Here is a 22,917-nt window from a genome sequence, read left to right as displayed (position 1 = left end):
GTTAGTATGTCGTCCAAAATCAGTCAAAAAAGTCATAGGTTAGTATGTCGTCCAAAATCCGTCTAGAAAGGTATAGTATACTATTTCTTCCAAATGAATGAAATTCGTCTAAGTGACTGTCAGGGGCGGGATTTGAACTGGTAACCACTGGGGAAGACTGGCACTCAAGCTTAAGAGTCATAAACCACTAGGCCAACAGAAAACTGGTACCACACTACAAAATCTAGTTAGGATAACAACCACTCATGTAAAACTTTGAAGATACTCTCAGAGGTTGTCCAAAATAACCTCCAAAATCATAGTATAGTATGTGGTCCAAAATCAGTCGAAAAAGTCATAGGTTAGTATGTGGTCCAAAATCAGTCGAAAAAGTCATAGATTAGTATGTAGTCGAAAATCAGTCAAAAAAGTCATAGGTTGGTTTGCGTCAAAATAAAAGTCATAGGTTAGTATGTGGTCCAAAATCAGTCAAAAAAGTCATAGGTTAGTATGTGGTCCAAAATCAGTCAAAAAGTCATAGGTTAGTATGTTGTCCAAAATCAAATAAAATAGTCATATTATAGTATAAATCATTTCCTGGTCAAAAGTAACTCCAAGGTTCCTCACAGTGGAACTGGAAGCCAGGGTGATGTCATCTAAAGTGACAATGTGGGCAGAAAGTTTTTCTCTGAGGTGTTTAGGGCCGAGTATAATGACCTCAGTTTTATCTGAGTTTAAAAGTAGAAAGTTACAGGTCATCCAGGACTTAATGTCTCTGAGACATTCCTGGAGTTGAACAACCTGATTTATTTCTTCCAGCCTCATCGATAGATATAGCTGTGTGTCATCTGCATAACAATGAAAGTGTATGTTATCCCTAGAGGAAGCATATATAAGGTAAAAAGTATAGGCCCAAGCACTGAGCCTTGTGGAACTCCACAATTAACTTGTGTTTGTAATGAGGCTTTATCATTAACGTGAACAAACTGGAATCTATCAGATAAGTATGATTTAAACCAGCAGAGGGCAGCACCTGTGATACCAAGAGTCTGCTCCAATCTCTGCAGTAGAATATCATGATCAATGGTGTCAAATGCAGCACTAAGATCTAACAGGACAAGTAAAGAAACTAGACCATTATCTGACGCCAAGAGAAGATCATTACTAACTTTAACTAGTGCTGTTTCTGTGCTATGGTTTAATCTAAAACCTGACTGAAAATCTTCAAACAGGCCATTAATGCGCAGATATTCACATAATTGATTGGCAACAGCCTTTTCTAAGATTTTAGAGACAAAGGGAAGATTAGATATCGTTCGGTAATTAGCTAAAATATCTGGGTCAAGGGTCGCTTTTTTTAGAAGGGGTTTAATAACTGCTACTTTAAACGTTTGGGGCACATATCCAGTTAATAAGGATAGATTAATTTGAGTTAATATAGAGTTGTTAATTAAAGGAAACACATATTTAAACAGTTTGGTGGGGATAGGATCTAACTGACAGGTTGATGGCTTAGATGATGAAACTAATGATGTTAACTCAGGGAGATCTATAGGGGAGAAACTGTCTAACTGTGCACCTGGTGCTTCTAAAGCTCTTGTACTAGAAGATGAGTCAGTCCCAATATGAGGGAGGAATTTTGGACGACATACTATACTATGACTTTTTTGACTGTTTTTGGACGACATACTATACTATGACGTTTTGGACCAATTTTGGACGACATACTATACTATGACATTTTTCACTGTTTTAGGACGACATACTATACTATGACTTTTTGACTGTTTTCAGACTGACGCTACTATTCTATGGCGTTTTACCTATGTTGGACGACATACTATACTATGACATTTTTCACTGTTTTTGGACGATATACTATACTATGACTTTTTGGACCAATTTTGGACGACATACTATACCAGGGGTAGGGAACCTATGGCTCGCGAGCCAGGTGTGGCTCTTTTGATGATTGCATCTGGCTCGCAGATTTCGGCTTTTCAGATAAAACATAAAATATTATCACTTGTTTTAATCCATCCATCGATTTTGGAAGTGGAGGAAACGCAAGTGAATGACATAAATGCAGCACCGTTCTATTCCCTGGCTTTGGATGAGTCAACAGACGTAAGTCATTTGTCGCAGTTCAGTGTGATTGCAAGATATGCTGCTGGTGACACACTGCGCGAAGAAAGTCTTGCTGTTCTGCCAATAAAAGGGTCCACAAGAACCAGAAGTCGCATTAATGGTGAGTATTATAACAACATTATTTAAAAGAATAAATTCAGAGGCCCAGTATACTACATTTAGTTAGAATTCAGTCTTAAAATATATTATATATGGCTCTCACTGAAATAGGTACAAAATATTTTGCTTTCATGGCTCTCTGAGTCAAAAGGTTCCCGACCCTGTACTATACTGCCATGAGCAGCCACCGCGGTGGTGTAGTGGTTAGCACTCTCGCCTTGCAGCGAGAAGACCCGGGTTCGAGCCCCGGTTGGAACAAGGGCCTTTCTGCATGGAGTTTGCATGTTCTCCCCGTGTGTGCGTGGGTTCTCTCCGGGTACTCCGGCTTCCTCCCACAGTCCAAAAACATGCAAAGTGGGGATTAGGTAAATTGGACACTCTAAATTGACCATAGGAGTGAGTGTGAGAATGAATGGTTGTTTGTCTCTATCAGTGTGTGGCCCTGCGATGGACTGGCGAACTGTCCAGGGTGTACCCCGCCTATCGCCCGATGTAGCTGAGATTGGCACAGCACCCCCCGCGACCCTCTGGTGGAGGATAAAGCGGTTAGATGATGACTGACTGACTGACTATACTACGACTTCTTTGTGAATGAATGAAAATGACAAAATCAAACCTCAGCAGTTGTGATTTAAACAGATCAGACAGAAAAATGTGTCCAACAATCCAATCTGGTAAAGTCTGTGTCTCTGCTCTTCTATGAAACCCTGAGCTTTGAGTTATTTTTTTGGATTTGCGACATTATGATTTATTAAAGACTGCCGTTTGGAAGCACTGATGTTCTGGCAGGATTGGAGCAGTGAAAGTGAGATCAGAATAAAAAATGATCTCCCACTCTCTCGCTCTCAGATCTTCAGCTTTTGTGTTTGAGCCTCTGCGTCATTTAGTGATTCATATTTCTTTTGCAGTTGAGCTGGATTTACTGTTCCTATCGCCACCACATGAGTGAGAATCTCTTTTGATTTTTATTCAGTATGTATTTTAGACTAACCAGTCATTACAGTCTAAAAGCATCTGCTCATGATTCTGGGACAGATGTATGTACTGAGACTAAGGGAACATTTATCCACTTTATTTAAAATAAAAGTCACCGTATGTGTGACCACAGCTGTTCAGAAGCTCCACTTTTTTCTTTGTAGAGGACATGACTTTTTGAAAACACCACAATCTGACCACAGTTTAGTTCACAAAGGCCTCTGTGGTTTTGTCTTGGAAATCCACTGTAATCCCACTTACACAGCTTTTCCATAAAAGGCGGTCACAGTTGAAGTGTGATATTCAGAGATTCAGACTCTGTGCTGTCTTTATGTTTGAAGAACCACCTCAGGTTTGTGGCCGAGGTTCGTTTAACCAGTGGTTTAAAAAATAGAAAAATATTTAATCTTGTGTTTTAACACTCAGGGTTCAGTTTATTTTTCTACCCTCTTAAGTCATTAAGGACAAAAATGTCCACAATGATGCCTGAGGGTTAATGGGTTTTTTGACCACTCAATGGTCCAAATGTTTATTTCTTATCTTATATCTTATTTCATTTTTATGAGTAACTTAAATATATGTTGCGTATGTGTAAAAAAACGGGACTAATGTTATATATTTTTGAGTGTACATACAATATTAAAACATCTTCTAACACATAGAAACCTATATTTTCATTCATAGAAAGAGACTGTTTCAGTTATTCAGTAATCCACAAAATCAATCAAATATAATTTGTATAGCACTGATATAAAACAAATATAATTATTGTACAACTTCCAAAAAAGAGAGAGAGAGAAACAAGTGAGGTATCCCTTCACTAGGAATGGTGCAGTGCAACAGATGTTGCATATAAACATACATGGATGAATATAAGGTTATAAATCGATGGTGAAATATTAAGCAATACTTAAAAAATTGTCAGAAATGGCAATAAAAATAGTAAAATAAGTAAAAAATATTGTGACTTGGGTCAATATTAATATTATATATAATAATTGATCGTGAAGGCTCAGCCTGTTATGCAGATGTTGTCATATTGTGTCCACACCCATGTTAAATATGGCTGACTCAGCTCGTATTTCCTGCTCACGGTTCACTGGGTCTTTTTTTTTCTCAGCCTCACACAGGATGTTTTCTTTGCGCACTCAGCCTGCACCTTCTGCTAAACACAGGAAATGGTTAGATGAAGACGTTATCATGTGATCATTCCACGCCTTTTGATGCTGCTCCGTCTAAAACACTTTGGCCTTTGTTTATGGTGTTCACTTCAAGGTAAAGCAGCTTTTTATGACGTTTCCGCCCTTCACCTATGGAACATAAGTGATATGTAACAGTGCTGCGATTAAGGGCCACGTTTTATTGGAGGAAAATCAAGTGAAACTTGCTGCAGATAAGAAAATGAATCCAGTTATGATAGAGGAACAGTTGATCTTAGCTCTATGACTCACCTAATTAAATCTAAATTAACCCTGGATTTATTTATGAGTGACACAAACTTAAGGAACTCGATGTTTTTCTAGTCCATGGTGGAGTCAGTGTTGATAATATAATACCTTGTACAAACAAACAAACCTCAAAAAACCTAAACTTAAATCTCCTTAAAGCAAAATTCACTTTCAAAAAAATCACTTTAACCTTGAAAGGGGGAAAAGAAAAAGACTTGTGTGAACATGGAGACTTGTGTGAAACGATCAGACCAGTGGAACACTAAGTGGAACAGCGAGAGTCAGGGAGCAGAAAGTGACGCAGCTCTGGCAGCTCCTGAGCGACAGATTCCTCACAGATCTGCCGAGTTTTCTTAGCAACACACAAAAACCACACTGCATTCACATTCTGCACACACACCCTGCGACTCTGGTGTCCAACCGCCAGACACTCGCATCGTTAATTTCACTGGAGCGACTCGAGGACTCCAGAGAAGAGCTGGTCGCACATTTTCTGTCAATCCACGACCAGCAAACAAGAGGAGGGACATGTGAACTATGACCTCTGACCTTTTACCTTTTCACCTCCTCATCTGTAGTGAATAACCTTTAAATATAATCAAATGTCCAGTTCATGAGTTTACACAATGCTGATTAAGGTATTTTCTCAGTATAGCGGCGTTTGAATGTTGTGTCGCCTGGTGACATTCCTGCGCCGCACACAGGAAGTAGTTAGTTTTATGTCAAGACAGACAGAGGCAACAGCCACATTAAGCTGCAAACAGGATGGGGTACGACTAAAAACACCAAAAATCCGACTCTTGGGAACACTTGTTGTTCCCACCCGGCCCTGCTCTGCTGCTGTATACACGCAAACGCTCCCTCTGTCGGGTCTGATACTTCTACTTGACAGCCTGTTTTCAGATGAAGGAGGCAGCAAAAAAATGTTCATGTTCGGGACCAAACAGAGGCAGAATAATAACATCAACAACAAAAAGTCCGTAAAGGTTACATACTGCAGCTTTAATTGTCTGCAATATTGATAATCAAGAAACTGGAGTTTGGACAAATTGATCCTCTGATTCAAGCTAAAATATTTGTCTTTTCCCACAAACTAACCAAGAATGTCGTTTTTATATTTACAGAATGTCCAAATTGATGGAAGCCAGTGGCGTGTGTGTGTGTGTGTTTCTTTGGTGTCTTTATTTTCACACTCAGGAAAACACCCCACAGGCTCAGGAAACAGACACGACCACAGTGTTTTTGCACTGTGTGTTCTACATCGCCGCACTTTCATCTCCACATACACAAATAAAAGCGAGTTTTGACTATTACAATTCAGCATTCACACTTTATGACTCTATGTGTGTGTGTACACAGTGTGACAGCAGCCTGCGGCCTCACTGCGGTGCGTTTAATGAACAGTTGAACTACCTGTTGGGTTGGTGTTGGTTTCTGTTGAGCGTGTTGTGAGGACCGTTCCCACATTCACAGCGTTTTCACCCCTGACAAGAAACCTCACCCTCTTTCTTTCACACCTGCTTCAAGTCTCCTCACACACACACAGAGAGGAGAGCTCAGGCTTTTTGTTCCACAGAACAAGGAACAGTTTCCCGTCTCACTCCTTTCTGATTTCAGGAAAAATGTTCTGGGAGGTGTGACACTGCATTGTGGTTTCAAACTGTAACAGGGGGAGGAGGAAAAAAATATTGCTTTAGCACTCAAGAGGGAAACCATGAACGGGGTGATTTAAAGATACAGTAGTTTTAGGAATAATAACGTGGAAAAAGTACATTTTTATTTGATGATTCTGGTTATTTAAGTAATTAAACAGCAAAATCACACTTACTTTACTATTTAATTATGTGACAATAATGTTTTCTAAGCCATGTTGCAATAAAAAAACGCACCTGAGGCCTAAAGTCTGCCCTTATCTGCAACACAGCATATGCAGCAACAAACATCTTCACCTTATTACAGCCAATAATCCACTCGTCAAATTATCCTTTAAGTGTTTTAACAACATTAATTACGAGAATTAGTGCGTAAGAATTAGTGACATGTACCGATGACATCTACTCCTTCACTCACTCTCTTCAGTGGCCTTCAAAAATCCAGAAAGGATGTCATTATTTTGTGTTTACATAGTAATGCTCTGCAATTGCACAACTATTAATTCTAATTATTTAATATGTATTATATTTCGTTCTTTTTCTTACCACCAAGTTGTTTTGCAGTTGCCTTTTGACAGCCCGTGGACAACTTCCATTTTACAAAGCTTAGTCGCATGGAAAAGGGGGACAATGTAATGACATCACCTGCCATTTGTTTAGCCCGTGATGCCGTTCAGTTCTCAACTGCTGGACGCGCTCCAACTTTGATTCTGGAAGTTCCTGGATAGCCACAGCAGGTTCCAGCTGCAGCTATTGTGATCCGCGGCACTTCCTTACATCTTTTTTAGCCCTGTGAACAGCTCGGCATCCAGCCCTGCTCCCTGCTGACGGACACACATGTAAACAAAGCCTGAAAACAAAAGCAGAACCCCCCCCCGACCCCCTGCCCTCTTTTTTTAAACTCCATCCAACTCCATTTGTCCACAAACCAAAACTCTTCAGTCACTTTAACTTATAACAATATGTTTATTTCTGTAAACATGGCGGTTATACTTAGCATCGACACAAACACAACTTCACATTCTGTAAGTTAAAATAGCTTCGTAGGTACAAAAAAGACATATGGACACGTAAGGAGGAAGAGGTGGGGACGTTGTCTTGTCAAAGCGAAACGGGGTCAGCACAGAGCTTCAGGCGTCCATGAGGGTGGAGTCTCAGTCCAACACCGAGCCCAGTTCAGCTGGAAGACCCTCCGACTGCCGCCACTTTGCGTTACGTTGCTTGAACCATTTCTGGAGGACACGGACAAACAAAGGGAAAAAGAAGAAACACAACACAAGGGAGTGGTTAAAACCAGGTTCTTGGGTGTTTCGTGTATATTTGCACACAAACTGATGCAGAGTCCGTAACGTGAGCGTGATGAAGTAACTGGTCTGGCTCATAAAATAGTGTCATGACGACATGAATATTCCTGAGAAGTTAGCAGGCGGAGTTTTGGTATTGTCAAAAATGATTTGAGTTTTCAAAATTACGTTGTTCCACTTTTCTTGTCCTCAGGCCACGGGCTACATTTACATGGAAACAATGAATTACAAAGGTTGCTCCCTATGTGAGTCTTAAATGTGCAACCTAATATCTCCTTTTTTACATGTCCTGTGGTTACTGCAAGCACATAAGCTGAAATAAAACACAGTAAATCCAAAATATTTTGACAGATGTCTGTTAATAGTGTTGTTTTGGTGCTAAACAGGTCAATTTTGTCCGCTTTTAAAATGAAATGTATTTAAAAATATCCTATCTCACATCTAAATAAATCCTGTTGCCATAATAAGCTACTGTATAGTTAGAGAGTGTTAGCATTAGCTAGGGGAAAACACATGTCGCATCTAATCGAAAAATTTAACAGTTTTATTTTTGCTTCTAAATTCAAAACAACATACGTAATCTGGAGCCGATTCGCTGCTAGCAAGTTGACGTGAAGTTGGCAATTAGCTGCCATTAGCTTTGTGTCATGCTATCATTAACATGTACACATTAATGTTGAAATACTGCGTCATGATATTGAATTTTAAAATTAATTGACTATGACGGTTAGCTTCTCAGCATGACATCTTTAGCATTTAAGCTTCCATGTTAAGCTAAAGCTAAGTTTTTTTATAGTATTTTTAGTATCGTTGGCTTGGAAACGTCCACGTTTTACATGTAGCATTTAGCTGTTTTTGATCATTAGCATGTTAACATCAATGTTAACAGCTACAAAAAAAATGTTTTTACACGCAGCATATTTAGCTGTTTTTCTTAATGGCACGTTCATTTAGCTTTAGTATTCTGTCATCCCTGTAAACATGCTAACGTGCAACCAGCTCACATTCAGCATGTAACTTACATCTTTAGCATGTTATAGGTTTAACCGTATGATGATTAAGCATAAACATGCTAATGTTTGTAATTCATTATCTGAAAAGCCACCTGGCGCAAATTTAAGGGTTTAGGCAGGATTAATACAGACATCCAAAAAAATACATGTGCGATGGATTACTGTCATTTATCCTGAGTCACAATTATATTTGTATGTAGGCTAAATGTGGTAGCGGAGTCATGCAAACACAGCAGAAAAGAAAAATCAAAAAATGCCTCCATCTAATTTTAACACTGAGTGAGCGTGCACTTTTCTCTGGTTCCAGTTGCCTGCATGTCTGCACGCCGACTGCAACGCTTGAACTTTGACCCGATGGCGACTACGCCAAGTACGGTGGCCATCACACACACAAACACACCCGACAGTGACCTGCGGCGTCACTATTTTGCCGCTCACGTTGTCAAGGGATCCACAACAATGCTGACATCATCTTGATAAGGCTGAGGGGAACAGGGAGGAGTGAATGAGTGAACGGTTTTGAACTGAAAACATGTGAGATTCCCGTCTGGGTTTGCACTTAAAATTCTTGAGACAATATCTTTTCAAAGTAGTATCTGAACCTGGTGTTGTTACAGCGTATCAATAACACTATTTATCAACTCAAGTACACTGTCTTAAGAATATGTTGACCTCTTTATCGTGCTGTTTGGAAGCCTTTGCCACCTGGAAAGCATATGAGAATGTGAAGTTTATATTGCTTTGAAAACCACTTACTCACTAAAAAAAAGTGTTTTTAGCTCACAGGGACACTGGAGTTGGTGTTCTAATGTTGCCTCAATTGGTACATTTGTGTCACTGAGGTCATAATAACACGTAATAACACATTTGGACTTGACTGATGGAGGCAGCAGGGGATCCACAACTCATGTGTGGGGGAAAAGTAGCCAAAAAACAATATTGTACATAGGCAAGCCTTTTGTTGTGTGACCCCCCCCCAAACTTTCCCTTTAAAGGTTTCTTTTAAAAAATGCCTTTTTCTCTCCCAGTTGATTTGTACCTTTTTTGTTTCTGGTACAAAAGAGCTTTGAACTTGCACATGCTGTTTCTGAACAATAATGCCTGGATTTATAATCCCGCTGACCCATACAATGGCGCTTATGTCACTTTCTCCCCCATTGACTTCAAGTGGCTTACATAACAAGGTCTTTCAAACTTGACTCTACCCTTAAAGCACCGACGCCGCAGCAGTGAAAACAAATAAACGGTGAGCACTGCGCGGAGGCTGAGGCACATTGTAAATGTTGCTAATGCGGAACAGGGAGTGGTAGCTGGGTGGGTGTGTTTCTTCAGCCAAAGCTTTGCCAATGAGAGCTTTGTTAACACACACACACACACACACACAAAAACAACAGTCAAACAGGAGGAACAGAGAAAAAAACAAACAGCTGGGAATTCAGCGAAGTCTTTTTATGAGGAGCCAGACCTTTACTTCACCCCGCCCGCTCTGCACTTCACTTCTCCCACCTTTGATTCATATAAACCATCACTGACACCAGAGGACAGGGGTGCTTTAAGAGACTTTGGGGGGCCCCCCAGCAGAAGAATCCCGGGGGGCCTACACCGAACTATTGTGTTAGTTTAGGGGGTTCTACAAGTCTTCTCTACATAGATCATTAAATTGGGAGCAGTACGGCACAGTTTTAGTTTAAAAACAAACACCCCAGTATAAAGAAAATCTAAATATAAACCTCCGTGATGTCATAACAGGATATAAACACGGGACTTCCTGGATGAAGGATGGGAACTAAAGATCTTTGTGTATTTTTTATGTGTTTATGTTCTTCGTTTTGTCTTAAAATTTCCCTCTTTTTTTAAAACCATAATATGACACAAATGTAATATAGTGTTGTACATTAAATAACGAATATGGAAATGAATGTTGTTACATATTACAAAAGTCCCTGCACACATAAATATATCTGTTGTTGACATGTAAGCAATTCAAAATTTTTATTTATTTTTTTTAAACTATTTTCAACAAATACATATAGGATTGACATACTGATATACCTGTGTATTATTTTCTTGAGTTTACGGTGAATAAAGCATCAGGGCAGTGGTAAATACGGTCTGCAATTTCAATGCGATGTGGCATTTCGTTTACATTTGATATTTTTGGTTTTAAAAACTGAACAAAATGGTTGTAAAAAATAAATCCTTGATAAGTTAATCATGTGTTGTACATTTTTTTTAAGGATTTACACATAGTTAGCAAATGGACAGACATTTAACTTTCTCATTAAACCTTATTATCAGTTTTTCAAGTCAATACAGGTGTTATTAATTCATTAAAATGAGGACAATACAGAAAAAAAAGTGTGACTCATTTTCAGTTTTGCCAAATCACGTGATTCAAACAACACCAACAGGTGTAGCCGATAAAATGTGTTGCATTTTTTTGTGTGTGTTTCTCTGTTACTATGCAACCCCCTGAGAAACCCGGGCAAACCAGTTAGTGGAGACAAAGCACCGGCATTTGTCTGCCTGACATAAACAAATGATCAATTTGTGACGTGTTAGTACTGGGAGATCTAATTATGACAAAGACACGTGACATCTCTCTCCGCAGACTAACCTCATCCGGCCTGAAAGTCAAGATACATTTGACTATGAAATGAACCCAATTTACACACGTTCCCAGCTAATGTTTGTCTGCAAAATCCCAAACACACACACACACACAACAATGCTACGTTTTAATTCAAACAATTAAATGTGTTTTTACAATGACTTATCTATGAGAGGAATGCTACTGGAGGTGCCTGCATAACTTCAGTTGTTGTTATCGCGGCGCTGAAGCTTCACATCTGGCTCCTGATGTGACAGTTACAGCACAAGGCAAAGGCATTCCTCAGATAGAGGCATGGTGGGAGGGTGTGTGTGTGTGTGTGGGAGAGGGAGGTGGTAGGGATCAAATACCTATGTAATAATGTGATGTTTTATCCAATTCAATGACAGCGTTCCCTGTTTTAATCACTGACTATAGCGTGCACGCGGTGGACGCATCAGCTGAAATGCTTCATGTTTCACTTTGAATAGAGCGGCCTTAGCCAATCGATCAAAAAGCGCTATTCAAATATACCAACACAAGTGCTAGCCAATCGAATCACATTTACATGTCAAGCTCAAACATTACTCAAACAATTTTCCTTGTTTTTTGTCGGACAAAATGCACCCGACATCACTTTAGCGACCTTAGCAACTCTTGCTATGTCGTTAGCAACAACAGACAGTGCTCTGCTAAGCGCTGATAGCTTCCTACAACAACAAACATCCTTCGTGTGCAGACTTTCCGCGTTGCGTATACTGCTTCTCATTCAGTGGACTTTCTCACATAATCTCAAACAAGTTTCCATGGTTACCCAATTCCTTGTTGTCTGTTTTGACCAAAAACAAGAGCACAACTGGACTGGAAAGTGTCGTGTTAGCGGTAGCTTGTCCACCGCGGAAATGGGCAGATGACGTCAGTCAGTATATATAACTTACGATTTATAACTTTAATGTGGTTCATTTGCATCATGAACTGTATACCACAGCTATTGTCTTGTACAAGTGTGACTTCCCTCTTGGAAACATGTGTCACTTTGCCTGATTTGTTTTATAGCTATGATGTAAATTTCTTTTAAATATTTTCCAGTTGTGAAAACATGTCCTAGACTTGATTGTTCTGTTGTTCCGCAGGTTTGATTTGTTGTATAAATAAATAGAAACAACAATGTTGATAGTAAAATTAACTTACCTAACCCAACGCAAGAGTTAAGAGTGATTTTAAATTCCGTTCCCATGGCACATAGTTTCCATGACTTCATTGTTTATTAGTCTGTTGCTTATTTCCGCAGTTAATTAAGTTTTATTCTGTTTTTGGTTGATTTGTTTTATTTGGGGTTTACTTTATGGATGCTATATCATTAGCCTATGCTACACTTACAAGACAATAAACCAAAAAAAAAAGTGTATTTGTTTTACTATTGCAGGCCAAACATTAACATTAACATTGTGTTTTCATAATGTTTCATGCTAAACGAGGCACCCAAGGAGCCAAAGAAATATCTAACACGTCTAGTTTCCCACCACGCAAACGTATCAACTCTTTAAAAACTCGGCATGAATCACTGTTGGTGAGAAAGAACAGCCGTCGTTCCCAGAGATGAAGAAAACCAAAGAAAACTCAGCCACAACCACAGACTTCATGATGAAAACCAAACCGGAGCCGCTCCATTGACGATCAATGGCGCTGCCTTTGTCACCAGCGCTTGTTTGCACACAAAAATGAGGATGACTTCATCACGCGTTTCAACAGAAAGTGTCGACCACAGTCACTCTGTGGGTCACAGTCCACAGAGTTTTGCCCCATTCACTGTCAACGGAGCAGCTCCAGGTCTAAAGGCTTGCTTTGTTATTAGAGAAGCCACACACACACACACACACACATACACACACGAGTGTATCCTGCTTTTATGTGGCTGTTTGCACAGAGGTCACCTGGCTGTGATAATCCTCATGAACGGTAAACAAGTGATTTTTTTCTTGATTTACTCATTTTATTTATTTATTTAGATTTATTTTACTTCAAAAATACAGAGGTAAAGTCAAAGTAGTAAGTTTTTTTGACACATTTACTGTAACATTTTCAGATTAAAATATTTATGAGCTCAGAATTCATAGTATTTGTAGGGGTTTATCTCTCTTTTTATCAGCCAGAATATGAAACATAACATGGTTCTAACTACGTAAAAGCTTCAACATGACATGTATACTTGTTCTGGAGTAATATTGCATTGCAGTATGAGTATGTTATGTAGTAGTATGTGAGTTTATAGCAACATAGCAATAAAGTGAACATACCAACTGCTCCCAATACAAATAACTGATATTGTAGCCTATGAAATACCACTGAGGGCAATAGAACTTCATTCAGGAGATTGGAAACATCAATACAATGATTTAATTATTTAAAAAACTCAATGTTTTAGCCAATAAACCAACTTAACTTAATTAGACTTAATTCGAGGATAATATATAGACTCACCCGCGTGTCTTCCTCTGACAGTCCGCACTCTGCAGCCACCAGCATGAGCGTCGTCCCGTCCGGATACTTGCAGTCTTTAAAGCCGCCCTCCAGCACTTTAATCTGCTCCTCCGACAGTTTCTCGAACTCCGTGGATTCTGAAGCCATCACTGTTGTTATCCTCCCGTGGATTTTCCCTCACTTCAGCTGCTCCGGTGCGAGGGTGAGACAGGTTCGGCGCACTGCCGCAGCTGTAGGCGCGCGGAGCAGGAACAGGCGCCGCCGGTGGATGCGCACAGGACGCGCAGATGGAAGAAGCGTGGATCGGAGTGGAAACACAGGCGGCGTGTGACGCACTGACAGCGCGGCGGGAGAGTGTGACTGTGTGTGTGTGTGTGTGTGTGAGAGAGAGTGTGTGGAGGTTTCACTACTGTCAACAGAAACACGTCACGAGGCCAAGCCCACCAGCTGGACCCTCCCCCAAACACAAGAGCGGAGGAGGATCACAGAACATCCTCTGCGACTGACTGTGTTCATGTTGTTATTATTAAGATGAAATCCGATTCGAATCCGATTCAATTTAGGTCAGAATTGATGGTTCTTGTTCACGACTGCAAGGCTACGTTCACATTACCAGACTAAAGAGACCCAAATCTGATTTGTATCAGCACTGTGTAGACACAGAAATCAGAGGCTAAATCCAGATTACCAGCCACATTGGTCAGATCTGATTAAAATCTGATTAATCTCAAGTCAGATTTGATGGTTTTTCCTCATGACTGCAAGGCTGCATTCAGATTATCAGGCTAAAGTGACTCAAATCTGATGATTTTGTTTTTTTTTGTCTGGGTTGAGCATCAAGCGGACACAGAAATCAGATTCAAATCAGATTCATTTCAGATCCGATTTGTGAAGGCAAGACTATGTTCAGATTACGGATCTGAAATAACGCAAAAATTGATTGAAATAAATTCTAAAATGATGATGAAAGTCACTTGACACATAATAATATATATTCTGTAACAGCAGAGCATAAAAATCCCACTGGTTTACAACCATAAACTGTGTGTTTTTAATTTGGAACAAAAACTTAAATAAACAGTAAAAGACCAAATAAACACACTATTTATGTTTCCAGTGGACACATGAACCACTCTGAAGGTTACATACTAACAAATCAACTTCAGCACATTGTTTATGTCCCACACTGGAATATTACTGGATGTTTTTTTTCCCTCCCGCTGAGGATAAAGGAATATTTCCAACTCTTTCAACTTCCCTTTCAGATGAATCCGTCTATGTTTATTATGTCCATGAGTCTCATTACAGAACACGTCGACTGACTTGAGGAGGATTTGTGAGTCACCTGTTCAAGCACAATCATAAATCCCTCTACCCACACACACATTCTCGCATGGCAGTCTTAATGAGGACACTCATAGACATAAGGCATTCCCTAATCCCTTACCCTAACCTTAACCATCACAAATAATTGCCTAATTCTAACCCTTAACCTTAACCCAACCCTAAAACCAGGTCTTAACTTATAACTTATATAACAATACTTCATTATGATATAAAAATAATGTAATTTGTGACGAAATTTGACTGAATTTCAAAATAAAAGGGTTTGTTTTGATATGGAATGACATAAAGTGCACAATTGAAACATATTTATGACGCAAAATGAAACAGTCAAAAATAAGTGGCGGGCTACATACAATCAATTAGGGGTCCAGTTGAGACCTGAGATTTTGGTCCTCACAAAGATAGACATACAAGAGAGGATACATTTTTCTTAGGAGTCTGCATTGGCCTCCAGACTAAACAAAGCCTTAACCGTAACCAGTTAATGTCTAACCCGAACCTTAACCTAACCACAATTCAAATCTTAGTCCTAAACTCAACCAGTTCCTCAGAAATGTAGTTCTGCCTCATTAGGAGCAGGTTTTGGTCTCCAAAAAGACTACTGGTCACACTAATACTATTCTTCTCCCTAGCGAATGTTATTATGTAATCCAAACCGTACTGAAACGCTCACAAGACTCTCTTGGATCAGATAAAGTCCGAGTGTTGTGGCGATTTTTGCAGCGAAGCAACCGTGTTTGTGCATGCTGACTGTTCACATGGTAGAAATGGTAAACACAGGCCCGATAAAGCCCCCATACACACACACACACACACACACACACAAACACAGAGCGCCTTTTGATGATATCTTTGGATTTTCGATTAGACCCGTAATTATGTGGTTCTCCCACTGAAAGCTGGACTTGGGCACCGGCGGAGCTCGGCGGCTGATTTCCTCGCGTCCGCCAAATCGTGTCTCGCCTCCACAAACTCTTACAAAAACATAACAACGTATGCCCCATTAAAGCTCGGGTAGGCAACATATTTCTGTCATTATTGAGGAATAATTCACTGCTGGGCAACAATAACGGACTTCTGCTACCTTCTCTAATCTCATAAAAAAGAAACATGCACTATTTTAAGTGTGCCGCATTATTTACACTTATTTTACTGATTCAAATTAATTGTTTTAAGATGAAATCCTTAATTTAAAGACACTATACCAGTACAAATTACACGTTTAATTGTAGTAACAGAGAAGAGTAAAAATGTTAATATATAACATATAAACTGTTAAAATTATTTCATTTCTAAGGATTGAGACGCTCACACAAGCCTCTGCTCTTATTGTGCATCACATAACAACATGTTTTCCCCACTAAAAATGACAGAAAAGCATATTTCTCTTGTTTATTTTGGCAATAAACACAACTGTCTCCGGTTACCGTGGACAGTGTTGTTTCTGCCAACGCTGAAATCGCCAGATTAACAAACACGGATAATCTGCTGCTTCTCCGTCTACTGTGTGAGGGAGGACTGGACTTATAAGGAGAAACACAGTGATAACAGCGAGTGTCTGTGGATCCACAGTAGACACGATGACAACAGTCGGAGTAAAAATATCACAGGTCGTGACTCTTTATTTCCAGGCAGATAATACGGTCACATGTGAGCCATTATTCATGTGTCCTGTGGGTCAGAAACCTCATGGTGACCAGTTCATTAAATATAGTGACAGATTATTAGCTCAGAGCTGAAATACGATAAGATCTTTTCCACTTTCCTCATTTAATAATGTAAAAGGTTGGGAAATAAATGTACTACACACTATTATACAAACTACACAGTTGGAGCAGTTACAATAAATTAAAATTGTCAAATTGTCAAAAAGTAATGTTTTCCAGGTTGATACTCAAGTCTCTGCGTTAAAAATGGAGCAAACAATGAGTGTGAAGGTTTAAATTAAGTTCAAGCCGCTGTAAATTAGCCAGATCCTGCCCAATTCCTCGTTACGCGGACCGAAAACACGCACCTGCCCCCCATCGTAAAATATTTTCCAGTCCAGTTGGTGGCACTGTTTTGGTCAAAAGGGACAGCAAAGAAGATGATAACCATGGAAACTTGCTATCAGCGCTCAAAATAATACAAATGAGGGCAACATTCTGGTGAGAAATCAACTCCAAACAGGGCAGTTTGACAGAAAACACAATGAAGTGTCCAGGAAATGTTGGCCGCTTCTTGTCCCCGCCCATCCCTGCTCTGCTGCCGTATGCACACAAACGCTCCCTCTGTCAGGTCTGATAGTATTACATGACAGGGCCTGTTTTCAGATGAAGGACACAGCAAACCGATAACGTTACATAACTTCTTGTAAGGTCAGTCCAGAATAATGACACCAACCTGTTTAAAACAACTTAACTGAAACTACCTGCAAAGAACATGTGACATTTTTAGTCAGATCCATGTTCAAATGTGGGTGTTAGCTTAGCATAAGCTTGTAATCTCAATAATATTTTAGGTGTATCTGTGAAGCAGCAGCCTTCATGTTCCCCCCCCAGATGTGATTAGAGTTGAAAATAAAGTGGCAGTGACGTAACGCTGCCCTGTAAAAAGCTCTGGGACAACCATCTCCTCACAGTGTGAAGGTGAGACTGTCTTGTGCAGGCACGTTGTAAATTGTTGTAAATTGTTGTTTTCACGCATACAAAACTACAGACAGCGGCGTCGTCAACAGTGTCCACGCACGAGCGCTCGCCTCGTCCCGGGAGCGCTTCTTTGTGATTTGTCACCGTCCGTGCGACTCGCTCGCAGATGCTCGTCCAGCTGTTTACGGTCAGAGTCGGAGGCTGACGTCATTGTGATGATTCAAACACGTTCACATGTGGAACAAAGTCAAGTCAATTAACTTGTCGGTGTTTCCGTGGCGACAAACGAGAGAGAAACTTCCTGTTGACCTCATTTGTTAGCGAATTAAGAAGGAGTTCTTTTGCAAGTTTATTTTACATTAATTGAGAATAGTAGTACTTTAAATGTCACTTAAAATACACTTAAAGTAAGACCGATGAACTCTACGGAGGTCGAAATTTTGGACCGCCATGTTTTTACTGTAGCCCATAATGGACAAACTACACATGAATACTAATGGGCTTGATGTTGTTCAGTTTACTGTGTTTAAAAAAAACATTTTTTGATAGGGGATGGTTTATTTTTTGGTAAAATATGTTGTATGGTAGCTAACGTAGCTAGCTAAATAACTAACAAACTAGCTAGCTAATGATATCAAATGTTTCCATTTAGAAAGTCATTACTTTGTCTTTTTTGGATATTAAAACAACAAACGTGTTTCCATTGCTTTTCCTATGTGTTTTTCTTATACTTTTTTATATTTTGGAAAATGTTTTACCCTAGACGGTTAAGTAACCATAAATGATAAGTGCATTGAGAACATTTTATATTTTTTAAAGTTAAAAAGGTCTTGCATTCATCTGCAATGGCACTCGATAAAGGGTTAAACAAACATCCGCTGAGTTCACACAACACTGTTGAAAACGATCCTCTCCACGCGACTCTCTCTCCGTGTTCCTCACTATAGCCGTGTTTAGATCTCGCGTTGCCAGGCGGAATGCCCGTACTCCACACAGGAAGTGATTCATTCTCTGCAAACACGTTGGGAGTATGACTAAAACACAAGAGAAGTGATTTCTATTGTTCATAAAACCCGGCCATTCAGCAGTTTGACAGGATAATTGCTTCTCGTCTTCCGCCCGTCCCTGCTCTACAGCTGTATACACATAAACGCACCCTCGGGCGGGTCTCGACAGAGCCTGTTTTCAAATAAGGGACGCAGCAAACAAATACTGTTTCTGTCAGACAGCATAACAACACCAACAACAAGGTTACGTACTGCAGCTTTAAGGAGTGCTGGTCTACTGTATCTGGGAATAAGCATCCAGAGGGAAAAGGGGAAAAAAGGGAATAAATCCAAGACAAACACAGAGTTTTGTGTTCATCCTCCTCACGAGACAGGAAATCCACAGAGAATCAGACACGAAACAGTGGTTCACTATTAATAAACCCCTGCCTCCCGTGGGACAAATAAAGAGAAAACAGATCTGTGGTCGTCCTCATCATTTAACCCTTATAATTCACAGAGCCCCGGTTTCATTAAAGAGCGGCTGCGAGTCAGACCCGATGCCTGGAAGAGAGAGAGACTTCATTACCGGTCAGCACATGGTTCTTACGCAAGTCTCCTCGACCCACGTGCACACGCGCACACACACACACACACGCGCCTCATCTGAACGAAGAATCTAATTGACACTGGCCCGAGAGAAGTGGAAACATGGCTGCCGCTCCACAGAGTGATTCCACTCGACTGCTAATGACACACATGAAAGCGTCTCGGGCTGATAAATGTTCTTCGCCGGCTGAATTAAAATATACACCATTGTTCAGGAACTTCGCACACATTTTCCATCTGGCTGCCATTATCGCACTTAGAGCCTCCAGTCAGACAACAGACTCTATGAGAGGTGAAGGCTAGGAAGTGGGAGTGTACCACCAGGGGGCGACACTGGTGATAAGTACGTTTTTGAATGGATGGAATTGGACACTTTTTAAGACGCAAATAAAATATCGATTTAAGTGTTCAAAAATGTTGTATTTTATTGTTTGAAAATACTTGGGCACCCTCACTTGACCAAAACTCAGTAGCCAATCAGAAGGCAGCTTCCTAAGGCCCGCCCACAAACAAAAAAACCACAGCGCAAAGAACTGTATTTTCAAACAAAAAAATACAATTTTTTTTGAACAATAAAATCGATATATTATTAGCTCCGTGAAGTGTTGTTGCTAATTCCATACCAAACTACCGTAACCCAACGTGCTACTATTGTGAAAATCGTAAAGTATGTATAGCAAATAAATTTACAGACACATCTGTAGCGACACGTGACAACATTTGGATTTAGCTAAAAACTCATTACATTTAGTCATATCTTGACCAACCATCTGTGGTTCACGCCCCAGTGTTTGAGAACCACTGTTCATCAGTAAAACACAATGTTGTTTTTGTAAATGATGTTGGTATTTAAAGGAAAATATTTTTTACGATTATGATCCATCTGGGCAAATATGAGCGGACACCAATGTGACTGACAGTCAGTGTACTGTAAAAAGAAAAACGGTTCATGTAAAACAAATGAGTTTATTTAATTCAGACTCGATTTTTAGGTGAATTTGAGTAATTTTTTTGGAGGTTTGACAACCATATTCTTTTATCAGTGCATGTTGAAGATATTGTGGGCTCTCAGATGATTTCTGTCATTTATAAGACCTTTACGTTTCTTGCAGTTTTATTGTGTTACTGGTCTCTTTGTCAGTGTGTCGTTATATATTTGTTCTGTTGCATGTTGATATTGATATTTATTTACAGTTTATTTAACAGACAAATGTTATAGAGATGTGAAACGCAGCTTTAAACTGTACGTCACATCATCCGACCATATTTTAACGTTTATCTCAACCACTGTGATTTCAAACATTTCCACAGAATTGGTCAAAACGGAGGTGTGGAAAACGCCACCGTTGAGAATTTTATTGGCTCTTAAACTGGCAACTGTGGACAAATTGCTGGTTTTCATTGCTTTGTTTTAAGACTTTAACAAAACCGAGAGCAGCTCATTTAACACCTCTCCACAGAGAAGACGGCAGTTCTTCAGTCCTTCACTTTGGCCTGCAGCACACAACCCTGCTCCAGGAGCCGTTACCTACTGAGGGCCCCCAGTGTTTTTCACGTGGAATGTATGAATCCACCCAGTTACGTAAGAGATCCTGCCCTTACGCGGCTCACAGTGCAGCTCCTTAAAACTCACTGCTTCCTCTGTATTGACTGGATCCTCAAAACCCACTCAGGAAGTTATTTCCTGCTGTCAAGTCTTGGCTTCCCCTCCTGGCCGTTTCAAACGTCTTCGGCACTTCCTCTACGAAAGAGCGAATGGAAAATCTCTCCGTCATCGTCTATGTGCCTTCACAGGCTCAAACGTTGCACTGACAAGTGAGGATAATCGTCCTAAAAATACATGTGGCGTTAAAAGTCAGTTTGGATTTTGGACCTTCAACCAGTCAGTCAGTCTGTTCCCTCGTTAAATCTCTGGATTACGTCCGAGGGAGAAGAAAACACATGAAGTCAGTGAGAGAATGTCTTACCTTGTGCATGTTGAAGCCTCGTCTGGATGTTCTGGACGTTCTCCTGCTCTTCTGAGCGTGAATATTCATGCTTTTTCTCGGGGTGTGAACACACAGAGATGATCCGTTTCCCCTCCATCGCGAACCAACGAGGTCTGATGCCGTTAGTCGGAGAAACTCGAGTTTTTGCCAAATTTAAGATCTTTCAACTTGATTTAAAGTTATATATCTGATGTAAAAGCATTTTTTTTAAACTAAAGAGACTTATTTAGAGTACTTCTTAAGCCAGGGTTCAATATTGTGTCCACATGGCAAGGATGCATGTAATAATTACTATTATTACAGATAGATTTGAGGACTTTTCAATTACCTGATTAGCCAATAAAGGGAAAATTGTGACAGGAAACTGTCTAGACATCAATATACAATAAAAACAAGTTGACGTTAATCCAGACGGGAATTGGAAAGGAATTGGACGGTTTTTTAAAATGTATAAATTTCATTTCAGGGTTTTTTAGGTTCCTCATCATTCGACTGGACGAAAGAAAAACACGTTTTTGTAACAAAACCCAACCACTTTGAGCACTTGTGGAGTCCAAGTGTGTTTTCAGGCCTCCACCAACGGCGCCGCGGCATTTGCTCTCTCTGAAGTCGTTCTACATGTGGTTCAAGTTGAGGACTCGGGGCTCATGTGAGGAGAAACGCTCGTCAAAATAAACCCAGCCGGGTTTTCTTTTTTTTTATTCTGAAGCGTCTGGTCAGGAGGAGGCAGGTTGTGATGTGGCGTGTCGGAGCTGCGGGAAAGCTGAACAAACAGCAGCGTTTGTTCATCACGCGGTGATAAAGAGACGCGATGAGAGCTGAAAACATTCACAGACACGCGCCGCGGAGCCGGGTCCACATCTGGGCTCTAAATAGTAGTTAGTAATGAACTGATGATGAATAAACCTCCTCAATAAGGACAAAACATGCAACCACAGACACACACTCCCCTTATCTGACCTCAGAGACAAATACTTTGCCTCACCAACTTCAAAAAGAGGTTCTATTTTTTCTATTCTGACCTGGGAGACTATCTGCAGTCTATCTGCTGCAACAATAACCCACTGTTTGTTTACACCGAAAACAAAGATACTCCTTTTATTCGTATTCTAGCGAAGCCAAGACCGCATTCCCCAAAGAAACTCCCACGGACGGGCAGATAATCTGCGAGAGAACAACGCAGCGGAGTGCGCGTCGAGCGGTCCGTCCTCGTTTCAGAGAAGAGGGGAAAAGGAAGACGTGGAAGCAAAGGTGAAGACGGAGGTTATCTTTGAAAAGGATGGTTTAAATCAAAACTGAACACACACGTCCCGCCGCCCTGTTACTGCTGATTTACAGGCTGAGCTTTTAGCCACTTTTTCCCTTCTCTTTACTTTTTTAAAGTAGCATATACATACACTGATGCATTTAGAGTCATTTAAAGTGTAGGATGATTGACAAGTGTCCTGTATTTTTTGACCAAATGATATATGTATGTATATTTATGAAATGTTTACACCAAAACACAACAATTTTTAATTCAGTCAATTGATGCGACTGAACCCGACAATTTCTGGAATTTCGCACAAAAATGTTGCCCTTTCACACTGGCAGGGATCTGCGCTGGTTCCTGAACCTTACTTTGAACTGAAGAAAATTGGTTTGGAGCATGAAAAACGCTCTCTCATCAGT

General features: G+C 40.2%; 2 protein-coding genes across 3 annotated transcripts in view; both read right to left on the bottom strand.

The window, feature by feature from the left end:
• Positions 1 to 7,247: 7,247 nt before the first annotated feature.
• Positions 7,248 to 14,079, bottom strand: hopx (HOP homeobox). Its single transcript, XM_044041176.1, has 2 exons — positions 13,690 to 14,079; positions 7,248 to 7,533 (listed from the first exon to the last, which is right to left on the bottom strand). The coding sequence occupies exons 1-2, from the start codon at positions 13,834 to 13,836 to the stop codon at positions 7,456 to 7,458; spliced, it is 225 nt and encodes a 74-aa protein (XP_043897111.1). The 5' UTR covers positions 13,837 to 14,079; the 3' UTR covers positions 7,248 to 7,455.
• A 3,265-nt stretch (positions 14,080 to 17,344) lies between these two features.
• sec24b (SEC24 homolog B, COPII coat complex component) overlaps positions 17,345 to 22,917 on the bottom strand; it is a 35,842-nt gene continuing 30,269 nt past the window's right edge. Inside the window, exon 25 of one of the 2 annotated variants that reach the window (XM_044040800.1) lies at positions 17,345 to 19,213. In XM_044040800.1, the coding sequence (XP_043896735.1) occupies positions 19,201 to 19,213 (13 nt within the window). In that variant the 3' untranslated portion in view covers positions 17,345 to 19,200. Of the gene's footprint in view, positions 19,214 to 19,791; positions 21,170 to 22,917 lie in introns of those variants that run through there. The other variant, XM_044040799.1, reaches the window with a different exon arrangement.

This window comes from Solea senegalensis, linkage group LG12 (genome assembly GCF_019176455.1).
Source record: "Solea senegalensis isolate Sse05_10M linkage group LG12, IFAPA_SoseM_1, whole genome shotgun sequence".
In the NCBI taxonomy this organism is placed as follows: domain Eukaryota; kingdom Metazoa; phylum Chordata; class Actinopteri; order Pleuronectiformes; family Soleidae; genus Solea; species Solea senegalensis.
Note: the sequence above shows the minus strand (reverse complement) of the source record. Positions and strands in the feature narration are given on the sequence as shown.

What these genes read in the sequence shown, in the direction of transcription:
- hopx (XM_044041176.1), bottom strand. Translation starts at nt 13,836, where the DNA reads ATGGCTTCAGAATCCACGGAGTTCGAGAAACTGTCGGAGGAGCAGATT. An exon ending in TGTCAGAGGAAGACACGCGG is followed by an intron (nt 7,534 to 13,689) that starts GTGAGTCTATAT and finishes CGTGTCCTCCAG; the next exon opens with AAATGGTTCAAGCAACGTAA.